General features: G+C 49.1%; 2 protein-coding genes across 2 annotated transcripts in view; both read left to right on the top strand.

Annotated features, from left to right (window-relative positions):
* The window catches only part of LOC136505694 (uncharacterized), a 181636-nt gene extending 159607 nt beyond the window's left edge, over positions 1-22029 (top strand). Inside the window, exons 5-6 of the mRNA XM_066500844.1 lie at positions 21515-21608; positions 22024-22029. Of these exons, the coding sequence (XP_066356941.1) occupies positions 21515-21608; positions 22024-22029 (100 nt within the window). The remainder of the gene's footprint in view (positions 1-21514; positions 21609-22023) is intronic.
* On the top strand, positions 6794-10642 carry LOC136504914 (vacuolar protein sorting 38-like). Its single transcript, XM_066499967.1, is given in 7 exon segments — positions 6794-7017; positions 7020-7268; positions 7566-7772; positions 8059-8239; positions 8839-8993; positions 9223-9453; positions 10195-10642. Coding segments are annotated over 7 exon segments (1170 nt in total). The 5' UTR covers positions 6794-6990; the 3' UTR covers positions 10315-10642.
* Positions 22030-26317: the final 4288 nt, after the last annotated feature.

The following is a 26317-nucleotide window of genomic DNA, read 5'->3' on the forward strand; positions in this document are numbered from 1 at the left end:
ACTAGCATCTTGGACTAGCATCTAGGACAGCATCTAGGACTAGCATCTAGAACTAGCATCTAGGACAGCATATAGGACAACATCTTAGCATCTAGGACTAGCATCTTGGCATATACTTGGCTGGCTAGCAGTCTATAAATATGTATCCCCAACCCCTCAGGTTGGCATGGCATTTGGAAATAAACCAGAAAATTGCCCCAACTCCTAGTGTCATTCTCTCTCGATGAGAGTAAGAATTCTGCTACTACCAAGAGTAAGAATTCAGCGACTAACAACTGGTATCAGAGCCGTATTATCCTGTAACCTGAGCATCTCGTGCTCATCCTCTTTTCCAGCCTCGCAACAGCCCTAGCTAAGAGCAGCAGTAGCTCCGGCCGCTCCTGCTCACTCCTCTCCCTCTGCGCAGCTCGTCTGAAGCAGCCCTCTCCCCACGCAGCAGCCGGTAGCGCGTCATGTACGCAGGGCAGTCTCAGTGCTCGGTCGCCTCGAGCACGCGGCGTCGGCAGGAGGCCGAACTTGCCGCGGCAGAGGAACGCGAGCGAGCGGCGTCAAGGGCGTCGAGGCTGGCAGCGGCGGAGCTGGCAGCAGCCAGAGCAGAGGCGACGGCGGATGCAGCGCGTGCGGCGGCAGCAGAGGTCGAGGCCCTGCGCGGCAGCATCAGCAGCTCCGTTTCTGCTGACGACAGCACCGATGCGGACCTCGATCTACTGGGGAGGGAGGCAGGACGAGCGCGGGCGGCGCAGTGGGCAGCCGCGCACGCCCACGAGCGCGGCGGCAGCCCAGACAGGCGCGGACGCGCCGGCGGCGCTCCTGGAGGAGGCGCGCACGGCAACGGTGGCGGACGGGCCGATGGAGAGCGCGGCCTTCACAGGCAGCATGGCTCTCTCTCCCCGGATCGGTACCGTGGTTACCACGGGCTCCAGGCTGTCGTCAGGGACGTCGGCCCCGACGGTGGGTGGCCTACCCTCACTAAGACCAACTACGTCGAGTGGACTGCGGTGATGAGGGTAAAGCTCCAGGGGTGGCACATGTGGGAGGCAGTCCGGTACGGCGACGTTGACTACGACCTAGATCGACGGGCGCTGGATGCCCTCATCGCTGCAGTCCCGCTCGAGATGTAGTTCTCGCTTACCAACAAGCGGACTGCCAAGGAGGCTTGGGACGCCATCACTGTGGCACGCATCGGCAGCGATCGCGCCCGCAAGTCCACATTGCAGGCACTTCGCAAGGAGTGGGAGAACCTGGCCTTCAAGCCAGGTGAGGACGTTGATGACTTTGCTCTCCGTCTCCACACTCTGTTGCAGAAGATGGTGCATTTCGGCGATGACACCTACGGCGAGGAGAGAGCTGTCAAAAAGCTCTTCCGCTGCGTCTCCGAGAAGTACAAGCAGATAGCTCGCTCGATCGAGTCCCTGATGGATCTCTCCACGATGTCGATCGAGGAGGCGATATGTCGTCTCAAGGTCGTCAACAGCGATGAGCCACAGTCTCTCTTGGGGCCCATCACCACTGGTGGGAAGCTCATTCTCACTCGGGAGCAGTGGGATGCCTGCCAAGGTGACCGGAAGAAGGGGAGCCTTCTTCCGCGACTGACAGTCGCAAGCGTGGCAAGCCACGCAAGGCGCGCAGAGACGCCTAGGCCGCGGCGCGAGGACGTGCCGAGGGTGATGCCCGCAGAGGCGCCCAGGGCGGCGCCGCCGGCAAGCACAAGCCGACACGAGACGACGCCTGCCGCAGCTGCGACCAGCTTGGCCATTGGGCCAAGGACTGTCGACAGCCACGACGCGGCCAGGCCCACGTCGCACAGGCGAAGGAGGAGTCGGCTCTGTTCATGGCACATGCAAGCATCGAGCTACCTCCAGCGGCACCGGTCGCAGCCGCTCTCCTCCACCTTGACGAGCCAAAAGCACATGCCCTCCTCGATGACGGCTCCGGCAACGACAAGACTGACGGGTGGTGCCTCGACACTGGCGCCACCCATCACATGATTGGTCGACGGGAGTTCTTCACCGCTTGACTCTAGCGTCCGAGGCCCCGTCAAGTTTGGGGATGCCTCCGGCGTGGAGATCAAGGGCGTCGGCTCCGTCATCTTCACCGCCGTGTCTGGTGAGCACAGGCTGCTCACCGGAGTCTACTACATCCCCGCGTTGAGGAACTCCATCATCAGCTTGGGACAGCTGGATGAGAACGGTTCGCGTGTGGTGGTTGAGGATGGAGTCATGAGGATTTGGGATCGCCGTCGTCGCCTTCTTGCCAAGGTATCCAGAAGCGCAAATCGACTCTACGTCCTTAACGTGCAGGTGGCACAACCCCTCTGTCTTGCTGCTCGTCGGGATGACGAGGCGTGGCAGTGGCACGAGCGCTTCGGGCACCTTCACTTCGAGGCCCTGAAGCGGCTCAGTGCCACGGAGATGGTGCGAGGCCTGCCGTGCCTCGACCATGTGGAGCAGCTCTGCGACGTCTGTATGTTGACGAAGTAGAGGCGACTCCCCTTTCCCCAGCGGGCGAGCTTTTGAGCCAAGGAGAGGCTCGAGCTTGTGCACGGGGACTTGTGTGGCCCGGTGACACCGGCCACACCGGGAGGACGACGCTACTTCCTGCTGCTCGTCGACGACCTCTCCCGCTACATGTGGGTGATGGTCCTCGGCAGCAAGGGAGAGGCTGCGGACGCCATCAGACGCTCGTAGGCTGCTGTGGAGGCGGAGTGCGGCCGCAAGCTGCGCGTGTTGCGCACCGACAATGGCGGTGAATTCACGACTGCTGAATTCGCGTCGTACTGCGCTGATGAGGGCATTCAGCGCCACTACTCCACGCCGTACAACCCACAGCAGAACGGCGTCGTCGAGCGGCGCAACCAGACGGTTGTGGGGATGGCTCGGGCCCTTCTCAAGCAGAGGGGGATGCCGGCTGTCTTCTGGGGAGAGGCGGTGGTGTCGACCATCTACATCCTCAACCGCTCGCCTACAAAGGCGCTCGACGGCAGGACGCCGTACGAGGCTTGACATGGGCGCAAGCCGACGGTCTCCCACTTGCGGGTCTTCGGTTGCCTCACGTTGGCCAAGAAGCTTGACCACATCAGCAAGCTCGACGATAGGAGCACTCCGGGAGTGTTCATCGGCTACGCGGAGGGCTCGAAGGCCTACCGCATCCTTAACCCGAAGACACAGCGTGTGCGCACGGCGCGCGACGTTGTGTTCGACGAAGGGCGAGGATGGGCGTGGGACAAGGCGGTGGACGATGGCTCGGCTCCGACGTACGACGACTTCACTGTCGAGTACGTCCACTTCGAGGGAGCTAGGGGAGTAGGCAGCTCTTCTTCGACGAGCGCGTCTACCCTAGTCCCCGAGCCTCCACCGACCCCGACGCCTGCTACTCCGACAGCACCACGCTCTCCAGCCAGGACCTCGGCTGCGATGAGTTCTTCGCCGGCTCCACCACAGCCGGCACCGCCACGTACTCCAGCACCGGCAGACACCTCTCCAGGCACGTCTACTCCAACACCAGCTCGTGTCGAGCACAACCCGGTTGAGCTCGTTACTCCGCTCTCTCACGACGAGGAGCGCATCGACGCGTACCACGACGGCGAGCCGTTGCGGTACCGTACGATGGAGAACCTTCTCGGTGATCAGCCGGTGCCGGGACTGGTGCCTTACGACCTGGAGGCGCAGTTGCACCTTGCGTGTGACGATGGCGAGCCTCGGTCGTTTGTAGAGGCCGAGAGACACGCGGCATGGTGCGCCGCGATGCAATTGGAGATGGATGCGGTTGAGAAGAACCGCATCTGGGAGCTTGTTGACCTTCCTCGTGGTCACCGCACGATCACCCTTAAGTGGGTGTACAAGCTGAAGAGGGATGAAGCTGGCGCCATCGTCAAGCACAAGGCTCGCTTGGTGGCACGAGGTTTCGTGCAGCAGGAGGGGGCCGACTTCGACGACGCCTTTGCTCCCGTGGCACGGATGGAGTCCATGCGACTCCTCGCGCTAGCTGCCCAGGAGGGCTGGCGTGTTCATCACATGGATGTCAAGTCGGCGTTCCTTAACGGCGACTTGAAGGAGGAGGTCTACGTGCACCAGCCGCCGGGATTTGCGATCCCCAGCAAGGAGGGCAAGGTGCTCCGCCTGCGCAAGGCCCTCTATGGCTTGCGGCAAGCACCGAGGGCGTGGAATGCCAAGTTGGATTCCACGCTAAAGGGGATGGGCTTCGAGCAAAGCCGGCACGAGGCGGCCATCTACCGACGGGGTAGTGGAGGAAATGCTTTGCTGGTGGGTGTCTACGTCGATGACTTGGTGATCACCGACACCAAGGATGCGGAGGTGGCGGCATTCAAGGAAGAGATGAAGGCCACCTTCCAGATGAGTGACCTGGGGCCTCTCTCCTTTTACCTAGGAATCGAGGTGCACCAGGATGACTCTGGGATCACGCTTCGACAGACCGCCTACGCCAAGCTCGTCGTTGAGCTAGCTGGGCTCACCGACTGCAACCCAGCTCTCACTCCGATGGAGGAGGCTGAAGCTGAGCCGCGACAGCACGACGGAGGAGGTGGACGCTACGCAGTATCGGCGTCTTGTGGGGAGCCTTCGCTACCTCGCCCACATACGGCCGGACTTGGCATTCTCCGTCGGCTACGTTAGTCGGTTCATGCAGCGACCGGCGACGGAGCACCAGCAGGCTGTGAAGAGGATCATCCGCTACGTTGCGAGGACTCTTGACCACGGCCTCTACTACCCTAGGTGCCCTGGGGTGGCACACTTCGTCGGGTACAGCGACAGCGACCACGCCGGCGACATCGACACCAGCAAGAGCACGAGCGGGATCCTCTTCCTACTCGGCAAGTGCCTCATTAGCTGGCAGTCGGTCAAGCAGCAGGTGGTGGCCCTGTCTAGCTGCGAGGCCGAGTACATAGCGGCCTCCACCGCTTTGACTCAGGCGCTCTGGCTCGCTCGACTGCTTGGTGATCTCCTCGACAGAGACACTAGAGCATCTGCGGCGGGAATGCACGGTTGGGTGCGCCCAACCTCGAGACCATAAAGCTCAGGGGCTGCTGGAGCCTCAGGCGCCTGCTGTCAACTACACCTACGACTAGAGAATGAGGGTGGAGTGCGCCCACAACAGGATCAAGAAGGTGGAGTGCGACTGCGAGAAGGAACGGTGGGACAGGCTGGAGTGAGATGGGTTGGAGGCCAGGTTCCTGCACCATCCTTTACCAGCCGACCCACCCACGGTATTACAAGAAGAGAATGCTCAGGGCTCGGTGCTCGTATGAGGTACGTGTGTGAAGTGTGATCCCCATCAGCCTTTTGTTTTTTCTGTTTGTGTGTAAATGAACGGACGAGTAAAACGGATCTCTCTGTCTCTTGTGTCTTTCCTACAGCCAGGAAACAGTGAGGCCTACTCTCTGCTGTGCTTGTCTGCTTCAACTCTCTAACCTACCCATGGTTTTGGTTGATTTGGTTTGTCGTCAGATGGATGCATGCTCGGCCCTCTGCTTGTGTCTTTGCGGCCTGCACAGACAGCATTGGCATGGTGGACATCCAGTGCCCTACGTTTGCTTTGCTTGCTTCTTTGCGTTGGCTTGTCATCGAGGCTACGGTGAGCTTTCTTTAATGGTGTGGTGTGATACAGATATGGACCCCTGCTGCCCTTATATTAGCAGTAGAGATCGAAATAAATTAGGGCGAGCGAGAGGGCGGCTGCTCTCCCGTCGTCTTGTGTGTTGTGTTGTGTTGTGCTGATTTTGATGTGAGGTTGCTTGAGTTTGTCCTTGTTTAGTTCCACCCCAACTTCTAAAAAGTTGCTACAGTACCTGTCACATCGAATGTTTGTGGCCCGTGCATGGAGCATTAAATGTAGACGAAAAGAAAAACTAATTGCACAGTTTGGTGGGAAATTGCGAGACGAACGTTTTGAGCCTAATTAGTCCATGTTTGAACACTATTTGCCAAATAAAAACGAACGTGCTACAGTGGCCCTAAAATCCAAATTCCTACGACTAAACACAGCCTTTGGTGTGTTGTGGTGTGGTGTGCTACTTCTGATGTACTTCTACTGGGAACTAAATAAACAGGGATGAATGAATACATGCTGCTGCTCTTTGCTCTGTTCGCTTAGCTGATGAGCCATGGCTGAAAGTACTGTTGACTAATTTGTTGTGAAAGAAAAATACTGTTCGTTGATTGAAAAAGTACGGCTTATAAGCCAAACGAATAGGGCGCTTGTTTTGCTGTATCTTTGGCTTCCTTGTGCATCGCTGCATGTTTATGTGCGACATGGCCACGTGGGCTACAATACTTATTGCCATTTCAAGATCAGTGCCTGTTTCGTTTATAAAAATAATAGTAATGCTGAAACTGTTTTTTTTTTCTTCTGTCAACGGGGCGAAAGACTCCCCACCTGATTTTATTTGTGTGATCTAGGTCTCTTTTGGAAACCCATCAAATTCAAAGTATTGTAGAAGATGCGGTTGCCAAAGAAACTGGGAATTTTGGCGCAGAACCCAAATTTAAAATATGATTTTCCAGTCCAATTTGTTAGTCTGCGACTCTGAATCGAATTTATCTGGGCTCTGTACTGCCAGGACAGTAATAAAAAGCTGCAAGTTTTTGGTGGGTCAACCAGATTCACACAAAAAAAGTTGGGGCCGAACCCAACTGTTACTGTTCCTGCGCAAAATGGCCGCAAAACGGAAAGTTAGGCCCAACCCAAGCTAGGCAATGAACCGGGCCCAAAGTGGGACAACGGGCCATAGGTAGGCCTGCTTACCACGAGATGGACCCCACGATTCCCCCAAGGCCAAGCCAAACCAAACCAAACCCAACCGAAAGCAGTCGCCGCCGCTCGCCGGAGAAGGAACCGACGGCGCACTCGTGCTCCTGCTTCCCAGAGCGACCCCAAACCTTACCACAAGGCCACGAGCCCCCTTGCCCCCTCCGCCCGCCCATGCGAAGCTCGCGCCTTCCCCCGACCCCTCACCCGCGGGCATGATCCGCGGCGATGGAGGACCCGGCGCCGTCGTCCGCCGCACGCCCGCACCTGACCCTCCCCTTCACCCTCCTCCTTCCACGCTCCCGCACCCGCAACCGCCGGAGGAGGAGGGGGACGGCTGGGTGCTCGTGCCGGCCAGCGAGGTCGAGGGGGCCCACGAGCCCAAGGTCATCCACTGGGACGACCTGCAGCAGGAGCTCGCGCGCCTCTGGAGCCTCTCCGCCGCGCTTCAGCCCGCCGGGGATCGCAAGGCGCACCTCGCTGCGCGCCTCGAGTCCGCGCTACAGGTAATTGTCTGTCCATTCAGGTGGCGCGCTCATTGCTCTCGATTCCCAGCAAATTGCTCGGATCCCCTGTTGTGCCCTCTGTCATTCGATGCTCCACGGATCTTGGCGCTTCTCTTGTCGATCATCAATTGGAAAGATCGAATTCGTTTTCCCAACCTTTGAAGAGGAAAACCTGCACTCCCAAATCTGAAGATTGAACAGCGTCCATGGAGTAATTCTCCATGTATTTTGCTCATGTTACCTTTGTGTGTACACCAGAGTGTTGCAGATTTGTGACGTAATGGTGTTCGTTGACAGGTTCGCCAGGAGTGTCTCGAGCAAGACAATGAGTTGGCTGAAATGAGGCAGAGACTGCAAGAGCATACTGATCGTCTGGGGGATCTGAAGCTGCGCACGAAGAAATTGTCGGAGGATGTTGTGGATCAAAGGGAACAGCTTTGTGTCAAGATCAGAACGTTGTCAGTGGCAAGCAAGGCTCTTGACACTGCCCACGGTAATCTGAAGGTATTCAATTATTGTGTTTTGTTTCCCTTTGGAGCTCTAAGGATACTGTCAGCACAAAACCAAAGTGCTACAAAAATACGCAGGGTGTTGGGCAAAGTAGCTTCCTTGATAGTCTGTCTAACTTGTGTAAGATGTACTCTTAAATGTGTTGCTTGGTGCTTTTGGGTTCACAAAATGTTGATTCTAGGGCAGAGAAATTTCCTATACATTCAAACTGGATACTATGGAGCTGTTCTATTCCTCTAATGTCTAATCTTACCAGAGTATTTCATTTTTCTGGTTATAGGAAGCTAATAAATTGCTGTCAGGGGAAAATGGTTGTGGACACCTTAAAAATCTGGAACAGAAGTTACGGATGAGACAGCAATATATGATTGCGCAAGTTGCTCAGATATATCCTGTGAGCCCTTTGGATGAACAATCTCCAGATCACAAGCCTGGATTTACCTCCAACATAACCAAAACAAGCATGTCATTTCCTGCATTGCAACTTCCATGGGGTTTCCATTCCGTATTCAGAATTGCTATAAAATTCTATGGCTATATTTTTTGACAATAAAATTATTGTAAACATTGTTGTTCAATAACAGACCTTAATAATCGAAAAATAGGGGATGGCCAGATGATAGGCAAATAATAGTTATAATTATGGTCATATCAGTGTATGATTACAGTTGATTATTGACTAAGCTACAATTTCCTAGTTGCCAGATAGTACATTTGATAATACAAATTGCTGAAATTGATTCTAACAAGTGTAAAATTTTTCTATGATACTGAAAGAGTTATTTGAAACATGAAACTTTTATATTTTTGTCAGACTTAATGGATAGAGAGCTAGTCCTCTAAAATATTGTTGCCAGTTTACCTGCCCTAAGACTCTTTGTCCTTAAATGTTGTTTCTGCAATTCTTGTCAAAACTTAAAAAAGGGCGTACCCAGTGCAGAGAGCTCCCGCTCTGTGCGGGGTATGGGGAAGGGTGTCAGTGGCAAACCTTACCCTCGCCTGTGCAATACGAGGAGACTGTGACTCGAAAATGTGACCTTACTATAATTTTTTTTTTCAGGAAATGCTGAATCAGGGTTGCCAAATGGGTCCCAAAACAGACCTTTGGTCATATTGGGTCTACAGTTATCAAAGCTTTCTGTGAAAAAGACTGGCTACTTTAGTGACAAGACAGAGGTTCAGAAATCTTCTACTGTTCTGGGATATGCTGCTCATGTATGTATAATATAGTTTGATTATTATCAAATGATAATTGAATTCACCATTCAACATTCATCTAGTATTTCCAATTTCTTTGCTAGAGAAATATTAATTTTTATACTTTTTGTTCTGTTTTAGAAAGAATATATATTCAGATTAGCTTACACTTGTAACTGAACAGTGTTCTTCAGTTTGTACTCTATTTTATGGTGATAGACCTAACTGTGTTTCTTATGAATCATAGGTAGTCTCCCTCATTGCATCGTATCTCAATGTTCCTCTTCGATATCCTTTGCGCTTTGGAGGTTCACGGTCATATGTTCTTGTTCCTGCGCCTTCAGTTGAGCCATCATCTATAACCTCAGTAGCAACTTCTGTCCCTCCTAGCACAAGCATGAGAACAATGGAATTCCCTCTGTTTCTTGACAGCCAGGAGACAACAAGATCAGCATATGCGATATTCTTGTTGAACAAGGTTGGTCTTCTTGCTATTTGGATATTTATTTGATATTTTAATGTGAAGTGAGCATTTAATAACATTCATAATGGTCCTTGAAAGATGTTTTCTGAAAGAAAGGTCTGCCTATTTCTGTTTTGCAAATCCCCTTGAAGCTTGATTCAGCCTCAAGTAAACAAATGGGATGGGGGGTGGGGGGAAGACCCAGTGCCGGAGGCTCCCACATGAGTGGGGTCTGGGGAAGGGAAAAACCGAGGCAAGCCTTCCCCCCGCAAAATCTACGGAGAGGCTGCTTCGAACCAGCGACCTGGTGACTCAGTGAGACAGCTCTCACCACTGCACCAGGCCTGCCCTTCTCAAGTAAACAAATAGGTGGTCTCAAATACTAATTTGGGCAGGATCTACCTGTGGTTTGGATCTAGAGTGGGTGAATGAGTGTAGGATAAGAAATCAATGTTAACTGAATTTGATAGCATGATGTGGAAGTACCAAAAGTGTCAGCTCACAAAGATGTTACCATGTTTCTGAACAACATATAAAGTGGAGAGGAACAAAGAATCCAACAAAGAAAATAGTGTCACATAGAGCAATTGATAAATGCATAAAGATCTATATTCCAACCCCCCCCCCCCCCCCCCCTCCCAGAAAAAAAAGAAACATTTGTTTACTGCAACCACCTAGAATGTGTGGCAATCAAAAATCATACGAATGTACTTCATATTCCTTTTTTTTTTTGCATCATTGTTTTTTTTTTTGCAGGATATCGAGCAGCTTCTGAATTACATTGGCGCTGAAAGCCTCGGGCCAAGACATGTCTTAGCAAACCTGAGGCAGCTGACAAGGATCATCCAGTCACAAGAATACACTTCTGTTGATTAGTTTGACCCAGATATAGTTTTTGGAGCTATGAGTTTAGTCCAGAAGATGTGGTTGGTGCTGCTTTTAACAGGCACCCTCTCATTGTAAATGAGTAAATCGAGTCACTTCCAGGTGTACAGGAAAGATGTGGACAATAAACGAGATACTACTGTACTACTATGCAGCAACTAGAGGTGCTTGTTCATGCCCAAGTTACTGTTGTTTTAGCGTGTTTCTTGATGTTGATAGTGTTGTTGAGAAACACACCCCAGGTTCAACTGCACATGTCTGAAGCAATATTTCTTGTACCTTCAACTGCATGTTCTAGTTAAACGATGAGCGGATCAGTTCAGTCTATTTTTTCCTTGTCATAATTTTGTTTATATCAAGAAACAGTAGTAAGTGGTATTGGTGGGGGCCCTTACGGAGAATGCAACGACGGTTGGTTGATGAAATTGCAGAGGAGTAAAACGAGCTGTGCCTTTTTCTTTTAGCGTGTAAGAACTGTGTTTGCGTGGCATTGTCAGGCGTCCCATATTCGTTGCCGTCTTGATCAAACTGAAACCCTTTCATCTTCATGAGTATAATCCCACGTGCAGAGGTGGTAATGCAATGCCACGACAGACGGAGATGTAGGAGGCCTCGCTCGGACATGTGTAATGCTTGGGTTTTACAGGTAACGTGGGATTCACTAATCATCATGGTAGTACTAGCGTCCGGACGTTCACGTCTCCACTTTGTTTCCGTACGTGCGCCTGCACTCCACGCCCGCGCTTACATTTCACACGCCCATGCAGGGCCCGTGCCACCCGGACGTCGCCCGCGCACCAGACCACGTGCGGGGACAGCTCACACCCCTTCCGTTTCTCACGTGCATTGCAACATGCGCAACACCCGATCTACTTTGCATCATCTACACCATAAGTTCTAAACAGATGAAACACTTGCAACATACGTCTGAAACACTTGCAAAACACCTAAAAAACAATTGAAAGTCATTGTAAGCATATGCAACATCCAGATGAAATACTTGTAACATATGTGTGAAACATATGCAACATCCAGATAAACACAATTGTAACTTACGTCTGAAAAAATAGATGAAACATTTGGAACAGACATTAGCAACATACGTGTATAGCCGTTGCAACATATGCAACATCCCGCTCTACTTTTGTAACATCCATATGAAGCAATTGCAACATACATATGAAACATCTGAAACACTTGAAACATATGCTTGCAACATGTCAGGCGCGACACTCTAGTGGGCGGCGACCTCTATGTCAGACGTGTTGAGGAACTCGATAACCGCCTCGATGGGCAGATCAGGGCTGGGAGGCGGCGGAGCGAAGAGCACCATAGACTTTGTCATCGCGAGTTTCTTCGCTGGGGGCACTGGGCCACAAGGAGCCTCGAGGCAGGTGCAAAGTATGGCACGATCGCGACGCCCTCGCCGTCTCCGGCCACAGGAGGAGGTGATGACGAGGACGCCAACGTCGGCGTTGGCAGGAGGTGCGACTCCAGCGGCGGAGCCTGGCGTCGCGGAGGCGGGTTAGGTCCCGGGGTGGAGGAAGCGGAGGTGGTCACCGCTAGCGGCGGCGGACGGGGAGCGAAGCTTGTGGCGAGCACGCAAGGCAGAGTGGGAGATTTTTTTGTGAGGCGGCATTCGTTCGGACGTCCGCACCGCAGCATTACCGTAATCATTAAGTTGTTTTCTTCGTCCAGGTCCCAAATGAGATGATCCAAGTATTCTTTCTGATCGTCTTGATGATGGAAACATGATGGTGGACTCCGTTATACACTTTGGACAATTTTGGGTGTCAACAATTACCATGGAACTTTGGAAATCATAATTATCAAATCTATACTATTTCAGAAGTAGTAAGAAGCAAAGCAATATATGTTAGTCGATGATGAGTATCCAAACCCATATGTTAGTCGGCCATACATCTATTCCCATGGTTCAAAGAAGCAAAGAATTGGTTTTCGCCTCCTAGATAATACTATTGTGCCCCTGGGCGAAAGCTTGAAGACGTGTCATGATCGTCTACAATTACCTATGTCAAGTACTTCGCCTACATCAATTTATTTGACAAAGGTTCAGTTATGAAGAGAGGATATCGAGGGCTCAAGGCCATGTGAAGGAGCAAGCTGCATAAAGTTGCACAAGATCAAGCGAAGGTTACTACCAAAGATAAAATCATCCCTAGATTATTTTGTATAGACGAGTGTTGTATGCGTGCAATTATCTCCATACCCTTTTTCCCACGAGGTTTTTGGGATGGAGATTTTAGTGAGGCGCACATGCATAGGTTGCGAAGGGTGATCCTCATAGCTGGGTCTGAGTTGTAATTAGGCCACACTTAGTTGTATCATATGTTATGGACCCTCATTCGTGTGTTTCCCAATTACATAACCTAGGGGCTCGTGAAATAATGTTTAGGGCCAAGTTGTAGTTCCTAGAGACTCTTTTATAAATACAAACTCCACCAGGAGAAAGAATGAGAACTTCTCCACCCACCTTTCCTATAAAAGGGGAGGAGGAAGGTGGAGAGGGGGTGGCTCTTGATTCATTTGTCTCTCTCACTTGCTCTCTACTCCCACCTCTGTATGTTCGGTCTAGGACCAATAGATGGAGAACAAAATAAGTGCCTATAACATTTTTTAATAAAATCCACAATTTAAAGTTTTTAATTACCTCAAGTATAGTCTACGGTTGCAAATGTCATTGTATTCCCACTCGATCTTAGGCAAGATCTTTGTGCACCTAAAGATGAAGACATGTATTCTCAATAATCATCAAACAAAATAATTGTCCATACCAAATATACATGACTAAGTAACTTGCTCTTTATTGTCGTTCTGTTTACATGACTTAAGGAACGTGCCACAAATAATCTTTAAGCCCTGAGCACCAACTCTAAATGTCCAAATGCGTCATATCATTAAAAGAGTGTTAGTTAAAAAAGAAGAAAATTAAGTTTTTACACACCACACTATTATAAAGACATGACTTTCTAGAAGGGAGCACATTGTTACATCTCATTTTAGCAAATCTATAATACTGACTATTTCATCAAAGTTCACTTGGATCTTCTCACTGAAAACCACACAAAGAAAATACAATTATACCATTTAAATATTACCCAAAAGAATACAATTCTAGCGACACAGAGAGAAGCAGGTGACATAAGTAATAATTTTAGTTAGTTGTTCTCTAATTTGTTATCAAAATATAAGGATTGCATTCATTATGTGAGAGAGAGTAAACATTATCATAATGTTGAGAGTGTATTGATATATACAAGACCAACTTTGTGAAAATTTTTTACATCATCTCTTGAAGCAAGACGTGAACTAATCCTATAGACCAAATGCGCCTAATAATGATAAGATAGCCAATTAAATGCTTTTCTCTCTCTCTAGCTAGAAAATGATCACATACGTACCTAAGCAAAGACAAAGAAAATTATGTAACTTGGCTACAACACTAGATACCAGATCAAATAAATGCTTCTTAATGGCAAAAACAACAATTTCTAATGAAAACAAAGATTATAAGAACAACGTAATGACGAGATATACAAAAATGAAATGTGCAATTAAGAAATGAAAAGTTGTTTTATTAGATGCGCCTATGAGTGAGGGCTCCTCAGCCACTTTATCGATTTTTTTATTCCATTTGACTCTCAATCAAAGTATGGCAAAGCAGGCAAGCATTGACTTTTGTATAGCTGCTCATTCCAGCTTTCCAAGCTGAACACACTCATCAGATCATAGCTTAGGTCATCAACATTACCGTCTAGCTTAGGTCATCAACATTACCCTCATTAGAGTAAGGATAGAAGCACTTCAGGTTTTAGGGTAGCCTACTAAGGATAGAAGCACTTCAGGTTTTAGGGTACAAGCCTACTATATGATACTGTTATCATGATGTGACATGGACATACACAGGCCTGCTGCTCGTATCTAGGGCGTGACACACCTCTAATAGTAGTACCCATCATACAACACAGGGATGTGGACACGCCTTACCTGCCATTGTGAGTGCACTATCCCTACTACTTGACATCATGCATGGGAAGCTCTGTAACACCCTGGTGTTATGATCTTATTTAGCATCGTAATTTAGGCCTAAGTAAAAATTTCCGTAACGAATTTCTCAGAATTTTTAATTTAAAACGTACTTGATGCGATAAGCGAATCATGTGTGACTTAGTTTTGCGGACTTAAGTAAACGCTCAAGTTAAATCACGCCGGACGTAGAAATATTTAGGAATATCGAACGACCATTCTGACCAATCGATAGCAAACGGTTCGTTCTATTAGATTAAGCATGAAAAACAACTTTTATAAATAAAATAAAATCCATTAATAAATAGAACGATATATATATATATATATATATATATATATATATATATATATATATATATATATATATATATATATATATATATATATATATATAGCTTTTGAATCAAATTTAGATTCGAGCTTGCTGAAATTTTCATGTGTCTAGACGATGCTGATTGACTAAAGTAGTAAACTGTTATATTTATATATATATATATATATATATATATATATATATATATATATATATATATATATATATAGAGACACACGCGTTATGACAATAGCTCTAAATCAAAGAACGCGTAACAGTGACGCTAGTGCAGCGGTAAACGTCCCTGTCTGTGTCTGTCATCTCTGTACAACACTGTACAATTGATCGACTGCTCCCCTCTTGTTTGCTCTTTCTTTTCTTCGCTCGTCTGCCTCTGTCGGTTATTGCTGCTGTCCTGGACGAGCATAGTAGGCCAGGTGCGTTTGCTCCCTGCTCTGCACTGCCTCCGTTGTCCCGTCGTGTCAGCTCTGCAGCACCATGAATACATCTGCTGCTGTGTCTGCCTTGTTTGTTTTTCTTTTCGTCCAACTGCAAGTTGACGTGCTTTTGCTTCTCTCTGCCTTGAATGCTTCAGAGGCGGTGCGTACGCAAGCGGAACCCAAAAAGAAGCACACATATATATTTCTCGGCTCACACACACACATATATATACACACATATACACTACTGCTGTTGTACGTGATGCACGCTTTCTTGCTTGACAGCGAGTGGCCTTGTCTAAGTATTTTAATGGGAGCACCAGCAGCTAGCGCATTTTTTATAGCACCAGCAGCCGAGCCATCGCCCGTTCTTCCTTGCTTTGGACTGCCTCCGACAGGTGCTGCCTCTGCTGCCTGCCTCGGTGTTGTCTCATCCTCTGCATCTGCCAAGCTGAGCCAGGTTGGCCTCTCACTCTCTCCTCGTGCTGCTGTCCCCTTGTTGTTCTATTTTTGCTGCCGAACTCCGCGGCCGCCGACGCCACTGCCTGGCTATCGCGAGCGCAGGCGCACCCGCACCACCGACACCTCCTTGCTCTTCTTCTAGCGCGGTACCTCCCTATCTTTCGGTAGTCCGCTCCTACGTCGCTGCGCGCGCGAGCCCTGGACCGCTGACCGCGTCGCGTGCTCGCGCTGCAGTCGCCGCGCCCGCCCTGGTCCGCGCTGGGCCACAGCCGCAACGTCATTTCTCTCGGTCGTGCGCGTCTCTTCCCCGCTGCCGCCACCGGCCCGTCCGCGTGCACCGGCGCCTATCCTTCTTCCTCCCCGCGTCGAGCGCTTCCGTGCTGCAGCCCGCGCTGCCCCACGCCACGTACCGCAGCAGCTCGCAGTGCCCCACCGTCGCTGGTTTCCCTCGCGTGCACACTGGACCGAGCCCCTCGCGCGTTTCCCTTCCGCCGAGTCCGCCCTGCTCATCCACGGTCGAGCCGAGTGTGGCGCCTCGCTTTCCCCTCGCGCGCTGTGCTGCTCTCCATCCTAGCTTGCTCAGCCGGCACGCCACCTCCCTTGCTCTCAGCTCCCCGCTGCGCCACACCACGCCGCACCACCACCATGGCTGCCCACGCGTGTGTCCTACGCCCACCGTCACTATGCCTCCACCGCGAGCGCGCTCTGCTCCTCCGAGCTGGTCGCCTGCCGCACGGAGCTGCCCTGCCGGTGCCGCAGCGCCACCATCTCTCCCGTGCGCATGCACCTCAGCCGCGCGCGAGCACGCCTTGGCCGCCGGTGCCGGAGCTGCCTCGACGTTCACCGGTGCCCCTCCCCTGACGGTGTTTTGTTTGGAGAATGAAGATGATGAGGTGAGGAGGATATAAGTCCAAGCTGAAATGTTATACGGGGTTTTATTTGTGAAATACGCGACTGGAATGAATAGTACATGCTGGACTGCGCTTAGTTTCGAGGAAGTGCAAGGGCCTTTTCACAAAATGTGTTGTGCACCTGCCCGTGCGCTGGGCCGCTGGCCGCCTTCCCGTCCGTCGGGGCCGGCCTGTCTTTATCGCGCGCTGGGCCGGCCTGTCTTGGCCACGCCCTCACCTAGGCCGGTTTCTACCTGCCTGCCGCGGGCTGTGGGTGCCGCTGGGCCGCTGGTTGCGCTGGTCGCTCGGCTGGCGGGTGCTGCACCGCCTGGGCTAGCCTTGGGCCGTCACGGCCTGGGTTCCGCGTCGGGCTGGCCGGCCTTGTCCGGCTGGGCCTAAGGCGGCCGGGAAGCATTTCTATTTTTCTGCTAGATTTATTATTTGTTTGAAATGGCTGAGGCTTGTAAATCCGTGATAAATCAAATAAAAATCATAAAATGGTGAAACCAGTTTTGTTAGTCTCCTAAAATCATGATCTACCTGTTAATATAGTTTGTTCACATAGTTTGATAATATTCGTGGAAGCTATATAATTAATTTAAGGTACTTAATGTTGAAAAATATAAACTTGTAGGAGTTTCCATGATAAATCCGTAATAGTGTTAGCTCTAAAAATTTTATAGCAAATTACTAATATTATTAGGTACTCACTATAATTTTTGTAGCTCTGGAATGATTAGTTTGCTAAATAGATAATGATGTCTTATTGCGAATAAATGTTAGATTGATAGAATAGAATAAAGAAACACCTTGGTTTATATGACTAAAACTAATTGTTGGGAAATAACGCCTTGTTCGACAACATGAATATGTAGCCTAAGTGCGGTCGTCGTTAGAACTAGCTTGCTAACTTAAGAGGCGTAAAGCGTATTTATACGAGTCACGATTGCAGTCAATTAATTATATCTTTGCATTGCATTACATGGCATATCATAATAGGGACGCCGATGGATCACAGAGTCATCAGGAGTTGCTGGAGAAACGGTGCTTTTGAAGATCATGTCGCCATGATGGAAAACTAACTTCTGATTATATTTTACTCAGGCAAGCCCCGGTGCATAACCCCTGCCTTTCTGCAGTTTAAATTATATTTGTGCATTAAGTTTTAAGGAGTTGAATGAAACCCACTTGCATATATATCTTTATCCTATGGGTCTTACTAGTATGACAGGATCGTGTAGAATGCTATGCTACAGGACTCTGGTAGAAGTTGAGTGATTGCCTGTCACTCGCGAGAGATAGGATATATATTACTATCACTTGGAAAATATAAATGGTAGAAAGGAAAAATGGTGACCGGACAGGGATATGGTTTGGGTATTGGTGAGTGTAAGAGGTTGTGTCGCTGTGGACACGGGGCATAGCTTGGTTACACTATTTTCCCTATCTGGTCAGTTAAGGACCGATCGTTGCATAAGACTCTAGGCAGGTCACAGACTTATTATCCCGAGCACATACTTGTGTATGGGCACTTGGAAGACTTGTTGCTCTCTTGTCGCGAATCCGGCCCTTTTCGGACCGACTGTCAGGGTTTCTTTTTGGTGGAGGAGGTCCTTGCACCGCACTGTGTCCGGGACTCAGGGGCGGTGTCAATGTTTCACCACCGATAGCCTGCCACGAGGATACCCGAGGCAGTATGTTCGGGCTTCAGCGTATGCGGAACTCGACGGTGAACGCGAGAGACAGTCGATTTATCCTGGTTCAGGCCCTCGACTATAGTCGAGTAACGACCCCACGTCCAGCCGGCATTAGCCTCTGCGTTGGATTGATTGTAAAGTGTTGTGTACAATTGTTCTCTCTTCTCTTAGGAGCCCTGCTCTCCTTTATATAGTCAGGAGGCCAGAGTCCTAGTCGGTTTACAATGAGATTTCCTAGTAGGATTACTGAATAGTACTACTACTAAGATTATATGGGAAGAATCCTAGTTGGACTAGATCTTCTCTCTCCCTTATAGGGTATCCTGTGGGTCCCGCATCGACAAGCCCCCGAGCACTTCATGGTTGAGCTCTGAAAGTCTCGTTTTGCTCCTTCAAGTCTTGTTGAGTAGGAACAAATGTCATCCGAGTGCTTTCTGGAGTGAAACCTTGTAGCGCTTCTTGGGACCTTCGAGTGGTGAGTGCTTTTTTTTTGAAGAAAAAGTACATCCATCTGGTTGTAGCCCCCGAGCCTCTTGCTATTTGGAACAAGGAGCTGGAGGATCTTGTCTTGAAGTTGCTCTGCTTGTTCATTGAAGTTTTATCAAAAAGAACTCGAATATGGCTCGTTCCGGGTTCTTTTTGTCGTAATGTCTTGAAGTGGTCTGCGTTGAGGAAGTCTTTTGGTGATGTGCGCTTTTTCGAAGAAAAAGTGCACTCACTGAGTGTAGCCCCCGAGCCTCTTGCTATTTGGAACAAAAAGTTGGAGGGTCTTGAATCTTTATGTTGTTTGAAAATTTGTGTTCTGAAGTAGTCCCTGAGAGTTGGATTATGCCATCATCCGAGTAGTTTCGCTGCATCTTTCTGAAGCAGCCCTTTAGCCTTGGATTGAACCATCATCTGAGTAGTTTCGCTGCATGCAGCTTCCGAGCGTGTATCCTTGTTGTTTTGTTCAGGAAGAACTCGGATGCGAGGTCTTGGCGTATTCTTTGATAGTCTGCTGTTGTCAGATGTGGTTGTATGGTGGTGGTTGAGTGTAAATGCCTTTTGTTCACGGGTTGTACTGTGCTGGTATATTCTTCCGAATATGCCCGTCTTCGAGTACTGTTCCCTCTCGCCTGAGTCATCCATTATTGAGTCCTGTCTTTTCACTATGTCCTTTGTTAGGCTTATTTTGTTGGTACTCCTAGTCCATGTGCGCCACTCCTTTGATCTATAAATACTGTCCCGGAGTGCTTGTTTTTATCTATTGGACTTTCTGTTGAAACCTTCGTGGTCATGAACATGGTAGTTTGTGAAGTAGAGCAGCCCCCGGGCATATTTTGTAGTTCCTGTGTGTCTTGTCATAGCTGGAGGAAGTCTTGTGATAGGGATTAGAGGTAGGCTAATCCCGCGACAGCATTGTGCCTGGATGTACGTGGCGGTAGTTGGAGGAAGTCTTGTGATGTGGGCTTCATTTCTTCATCTGGCAGTTCTAGGTTGATCCTCGTCGCCTGTCTTGAGACTGTCCGGTGCAGATCAACACTATATCCAGCATCACATCGGTCTTGGGTAGACAGATGCCCGCTGGCCTTCTCTGCTCCATGTTGTCTTGCCATGCTGCCGATTTCTGCCTTGGATGCACTGCGTCCGTCCTTTGAAGAAAACAGTGTAGCTGATGGCGGTTTATCCTTCCGAGTAGCAATTTGGGACACATAGTCGTTCCAGAGCCTAGCCGTGTCCGTGTTCCTCTTTGCTACTTTGCTTTTCGTGGTGCCGAGTTCATTGGGTCTTGTAAGATTTGTAATCTTCTATTTTTGAAGTTGCTTGTAATGGAACGAATCTTGTCTTCTGAGTTGTCCTTTACTTTTCTACTGTGAGCCCTGTCATTCATGAGATTACCGAGTTCTTTCTTAAATAACCGGGTTCCTTTGTTCCTTGCGAGGTAGCCCTTTCTTTCTTCTTGGTTTGACGAGTTGTTCTTGTGGCGATCTGATAACCCTGCCGTGGTGCTGGACAGATAAGTCTGAAATCTGCCCGTTGGTTTGTACCGTTGTGTGGATTTGTGCCCTCCGTCGTTTTAGCTGCGTCGGTAAATAGACCGTTGCGTTCTCACACTGTGTTTTAACGGGCCTTGTGGGCCGTTCTTATTACTGAGAAATCTATTTAAAGACCTTTTATCTTCCTTTCGTTTGCTGCCCAGCTCTTGCCTTTAAACCCTAGCTTTCAGAAATTCGCCGCCGTCACCTGAGCACCACCATCCTAGCTTCATCTTCCCCAGTGCCTTTTTACTTCCGCTAGTTCATGGGAAAAAAGAAAACCGCAAGCAAGTCCCAGGCGACCTTCGTGGACGAGGAGTCATCCCTTTCTTTGATCGAAAACCAGGAATTCGTGGCCATGAGGGCTGCTCAGAAGGTTTGGCTGGCTCCAACAACAAGCGAAGATCAGCTGCGCGAGCTCATCAGCGATGGCTTGATCCAAAGCAAAGTCATCGCTGAATGGAGAGTTCCGGGCGAGCATCGGGTTCCAGCTCTGGGTCCTAGTGAGATTGTCCTCTTCGTTTCCTTTGTCCGCGCCGGACTTTGCCTTCCTGCTTCCGCCTTCCTTCATCAGTTTCTTAGTTATTTTGGGGTTAGTCTGAACCATCTAACCCCTAATGCCGTTCTCCATCTTTCCATTTTTGTTCATCTTTGTGAAGCTTTCCTTGGAATCCCTCCTTCTCTATCTCTTTTTCGCTTTTTCTTTCTTCTGAAACCTCAACCCCGCCGCGAAGAAACCAGCGTTCTTGGCGGTTGCGGGATTCAGTTTCGCTAGGGTCTTAAGATTAAGTTTTTTGACTATGACCCGGTCGATTCTGTAAAAGATTGGCGTGCCGAGTGGTTTTACGCTGCCAATTTGATCCCTTCCCTTGTCGTCCACTCTGGATCTAGCCCTGTGGTGAATGACCGATGGGACAAGAAACTTGAGTCGCCTGCTGAGATTCAAGTGATCCAGCCACTCCTTGATAGAATTAGTATGCTGAAATAGCAGGGTTTAATCGGCTTTGGTATTGTTTCGAGCTGTCTTCGTCGCCGAGTTCAGCCTTTGAAAGAGCGGGAGCACCTTGGCTTCGAGTATTCTAGGGCCGAGGACCCTTCACGCATGGTCCCAGCTCTTGAGTTGACCGGTGAGGAGGTACTCGAGCGTCTCTAGAAGATGTTGAAAGGAGTGAGCGTTATTCCTCCTGCTGTCTCTGAGTTCTCTGCCAACAACCCGCCCCCAGCTGTGAGTTGTCTATCTCTTTGTTTGGGTACTTTATGTACTCTCGCTGCATCCATTTTTGCTTAGCTTTTCCTTGTCTTGGTGTTTTATCCTTTTTCGCAGGAGCTTGGGCGGAACTTTGTCGACCCAATCCCTCTTGACGTTCTCCCCGCCGCGGTGGAGACTGGGGAAAAAGTTGCTGGAACTTCTGCAACTAGTAAGTCCCAAACCTCTACAGCCCCTCCTGGGGTTTCTTCCGGATTTGTTGATGCATATGAAGAATATGTTCCTCGTCTAGTCCCTCGCGGTCCTCGCAGTGTCCCAAAGAGGGGGCGAACGGATGGGTCTTCATCTAGCCTGCCTGTTTCCAAGAAGCCTCGCAAACCAAGTACTCCCTCAGGTACTCTAGTTGTTGCTAGCATGCTCTTAGGTGAGCACATTTAATACTCTTTGTTCCTTTGTTTTCCTGTTTCTCTCTTAAACCGAGTACTTTTATTCTTTTTTTTCAGCAGGTGCTCTAGTTTCCTTGGCTGAGGGAGAGGAGGATGATGAAGTACCCCTCATCATGTGGCGGTGAGTTGTTTTTCATACTCCTGTTGCATTGAATTTCTCTTCTTTGTCTTGACTTTTAGTCTTGAACTTTTTTGAAGTAATCGAACGTCGGGTATGAGTTCTTCTAAGGCTCCCGTGCCGACTTCTTCTGAAGCTCCGATGTCGAGTTCTTTGGTAGCCTCGGTACCTAGCTCTACCGCTCCTCCAGTGCGGAGTTCTTCCATGGCTCCAGCCCCGGCTTTTTCCGTGGCTCCGTTATCTGCTATCCCGCTCCCATCGCCGGGTGGCGGGGATGTTTTCACCGTCGTGGTTCCCCCTGCGAGGCCTTCTTTTGGTTTCGCGTAGAAGAAAGTGGTTGGGTGAGTAGATTCTGGCTTCATCTTTTTTGCTTTTATCTTCCTTCTTCTGGTTCTCACCGGTGCTTCCTTTTATCAATTTTCAGTGTTTCGTCTTCTTTCGTTTCTTCATCGACTTCTTCTCAGCCTTCCGCCGTGCCATCGAGTTTCGAGCCTCAGGACTCACAACATACTATTGATGAAGTTGCTACGGGGGCTTCGGAGCTGCCTGGCGAAGCTGCGGACTTGGCCGCCCCGGAGGTGACCATAGCCGTCGCGCCGGGTCCTTCTAAGGGTTTGGCTTCGGCTTTCCTGGAGGTTGCTTTGGTCGTTCCTTCTTTGTCCCAGCCGGCCTCTCCTTCCCCTTCTCTTGCTTCCGGTGGTCCTTCTTTTTCTGGTGATGTGGTGCAACAGTTCGATGCCACCCATCGGTTATCGGAGCTGACCACAGCCTGGGGGAGCTTGTCGACCCTCGCAACTTCTTTTGGTGAAAAACTCTAGGTAAGTTTTACTGCCACTCCTCTTTTGCATGCTCGTTTTTCTTCTGTCCTTACGCCTTGATTTCTCTTTGTCTCTTATTGCTCAGTCTTTCTCTCGTGATTATTCTGGCTTCTTTTTCTCATCTGAAAATGAGAGAAAGTTGTCTTCTGAGGTGAACGCTCTGAAAGCCGATCTTGACCTCCTCCGGGCTGAGTTGGAGATGGAGCGTCAAATGCACCAAAAGGAGGAGAAGACCTTTCGTGCCCGGGTAGTAGAGACGGAGAAGCAGAGGGATGCCGCGGTGGAATCTGCGAAGAAAGAATGCAAAGGTGCCGCGGGTTCTGCTTGTTTCTTCTTGTATTTTGACTCCTTTTTTCGCTGACTTGTTTTTCGGTGTCTTGTCTAGCTCTCCGAGCTGAAAAGCAGAAGCTCTCAGAGAGTATCGATGAAATGAAGGCTCTTGTCCGCTCTAGTCATAACAAGGCTGAGGAGGTAATTACTCATGCTAAGGAAGAACTCGCCCTTGCTAAGCTGATTAGGCGTGGAGCTAACAGAGATCTTGTGCAGGCCCAAAGAACTATTGAAGACTTGTCTGGGAAGCTAGCGGCGGCTACTGAAAATTGGAATGTTTTGTGGAAATCCTTTCGTTCAGTAGCTGATGTTCTCCGGACTCCAGCGGATGACGGGCAATCTTGGGCTCAGTTCATTCCTCGGATTCCGACTCGTTTCCAAGAGTTCACGAAGAAGTGCGCTCAAGTATGTACTAAGAATGTGCTGGCCCAGGTCCGGGTCCTTGCTCCAGAGGCGCCTCTGTCCAAGATAGCGGAGGAAGCTGATAGTCAAGAATACCTTGATGCCGTTGAGAGGATGGAGCCTGAGGTCGAAGATTTAGCCAGTAGGGTTGTAGACAGTCTTAATATTGATATTTCCCTACCTGATGACAATGCCTGATCCAATTGACCAGCCTCTTGTAATATTATACTCCTCTTTAAATGAAGATTCTTTATTTTCGTTGATGTATTCTTTGCTCGGGTGTGGTTGGAGTTACTTGACTTGCTGAGTACTTTGTCCCGTTTTTGTCTCTGCTCTGTAAACAACTCTGTGCGTTATCCTGACGAAATCCCTCGATTTGTCGAGTACTTTTCTTCTCTTCCTCTTTTGTGACCCATCGAGTGCTTTGTCCGCGCTATGCCTTGTTAGATGTAGATCTTTGTGTTGACAACCTTTCGTCTACGCTATGTAAAACGACTCGGCATGGAGTGTTGCTTTGACAAACTTCGGCATCCGAGTGCTTTTTTGAGTGGCGCTTGTGCTTCTCTGAGGAAAAAGTATTCCTATCTAGATGTAGCCCCCGAGACTCTTGCTTTTCGGAACGAAGAGCTGGAGGGTCTTTTGAAGCTCAATTTCGGTCGACTAGTTTTAGGTGTTAGCTTTTAGCTACCCTCGTCGGCGGGCTCAAGCGTGTTTTCAGCTATTTTGCTCTCGACCGGGATGCTCAGGCATGTTTTCAGCCATTTTGCTTTTGGTTTCGGGTGTTAGCTTTTAGCTACCCTCATCGGTGGGCTCAAGCGTCTTTTCAGCTATTTTGCTCTCGGCCGGGATGCTCAGGCATGTTTTCAGCCATTTTGCTTTTTGTTTCGGGTGTTAGCTTTTAGCTACCCTCATCGGCGGGCTCAAGCGTCTTTTCAGCTATTTTGCTCTCGGCCGGGATGCTCAGGCATGTTTTCAGCCATTTTGCTTTTGGTTTCGGGTGTTAGCTTTTAGCTACCCTCATCGGCGGGCTCAAGCGTCTTTTCAGCTATTTTGCTCTCGGCCGGGATGCTCAGGCATGTTCTCAGCCATTTTGCTTTTTGTTTCATGAAAACAACTCGTTGAAAGTCATGACAAGACATGTTGTGGATGAATATCATCTTTATTGATCATGAATATAAACTAATACATATGTTGTCGAAGAATACTGTCCCTCGTCGATTGTGAATGTTGGTCCCTTGTGGCTTGCATATCTGTTTTTTCTTGAGTTGTTTTTACGCGTAGAATCTTCTTAGCTGGCTGATGTGCCATGTATTGCTGACTTCTCTTCCGTTTTCGGTTATTAACTTATATGTGCCTGGTCCGGTGACTTTTGTGACAATGAACGGTCCTTCCCATGGACTGAGTAGCTTATGTCGTCCGTCAGTCTTTTGTATCCTTCTTAGCACTAAGTCTCTGACTTGTAATGATCGAGGATGGGTACTCTTGTTGTAGTGTCATCTTAAACCTTGTAGGTATCTGGCTGACTGGAGGGTAGCGTTTACTCTGACTTCTTCTGAGTTATCGAGTTCTAATCTTCTTGTGTGTTCTGCTTCTCCTTCATCGTATTGTTCTATCTTTGGTGATGTCCAGATCAAGTCGGTAGGTAGTACGGCCTCTGACCCGTAAACCAGGAAGAAGGGTGAGTAGCCTGTTGCTCTGCTTATTTGAGTTCGTAGCCCCCATACTACTTTAGGTAATTCTTCAATCCATTTGGACCCATAGTCCACTAGTTCTTCGTATAACCTTGGTTTTAATCCGGCTAGTATGAGTCCATTAGCCCTTTCTACTTGTCCGTTGGCTTCTGGATGTGCAACAGATGCGTAGTCTATGCTGAAACCACAGTCTTGTGCCCAGCTTTTGAATTCTGTAGCTGTGAAGGGAGAGCCTAGATCTGTGATGATTCGATTGGGTATGCCGAAGCGGTGCATAATGTCTTAGATGAACTCGACTGCTTTGGCTGCGCTGTATTTCGCGAGTGGTTTGTATTCAATCCACTTGGTGAACTTGTCGATCGCTACAAAGATGTACTCGAAGCCGCCTTTTGTTTTCTTCAGAGGTCCTACTTGATCCAGCCCCCAGCAGGAAAAAGGCCAAGCGGGTGGGATGCAGATAAGATTGTGAGCTGGCACATGGGCTTGTCTTGCAAACATTTGGCAACCTTTGCATTTTTTGACAAGTTCTTCTGCGTCTTTCAAAGCTGTTGGCCAGTAAAATCCGGTGCGGAATGCTTTGCCAACCAGTGTTCTTGAGGCGGCATGATTTCCACAGCAACCTGAGTATATTTCGTCTAGGATTTCTTTGCCTTCTTCAAATGAGACACATTTTAGGAGTACTCCTAATGATGCTGCTCTTCTGTAAAGTCTATCTCCTACTAGAACGTAGTTTTTGCTTCTACGAACAACTTGGGTGGCTTCTGCTTTATCTGCTGGTAATTTATTTTCTTTGATATAGTCGATGAAAACTTGGCTCCATGAAGTGTTGATTACCAAGATCTGAACGCCTTTAGGCTTAATTTCAGGGGTTGTCTCACCGGGTTGTTTGATAGAGGGAACTGATAGCTCTTCTATGAATACGCCGGGTGGAACCTTCGCTCTGTCTGATCCGAGCTTGGCGAGGACATCTGCTGCAATGTTGGAATCACGCAGGACGTGTAGAATTTCTAATCCTTGGAAATGTTTTTCAAGTTTCCGTATTTCAGCACAGTAAGCACCCATGTTTTCTTTGGTGCAATCCTAATCTTTGTTGACTTGGTTGATGACTACTGCTG

Source organism: Miscanthus floridulus, chromosome 14, assembly GCF_019320115.1.
Source record: "Miscanthus floridulus cultivar M001 chromosome 14, ASM1932011v1, whole genome shotgun sequence".
In the NCBI taxonomy this organism is placed as follows: domain Eukaryota; kingdom Viridiplantae; phylum Streptophyta; class Magnoliopsida; order Poales; family Poaceae; genus Miscanthus; species Miscanthus floridulus.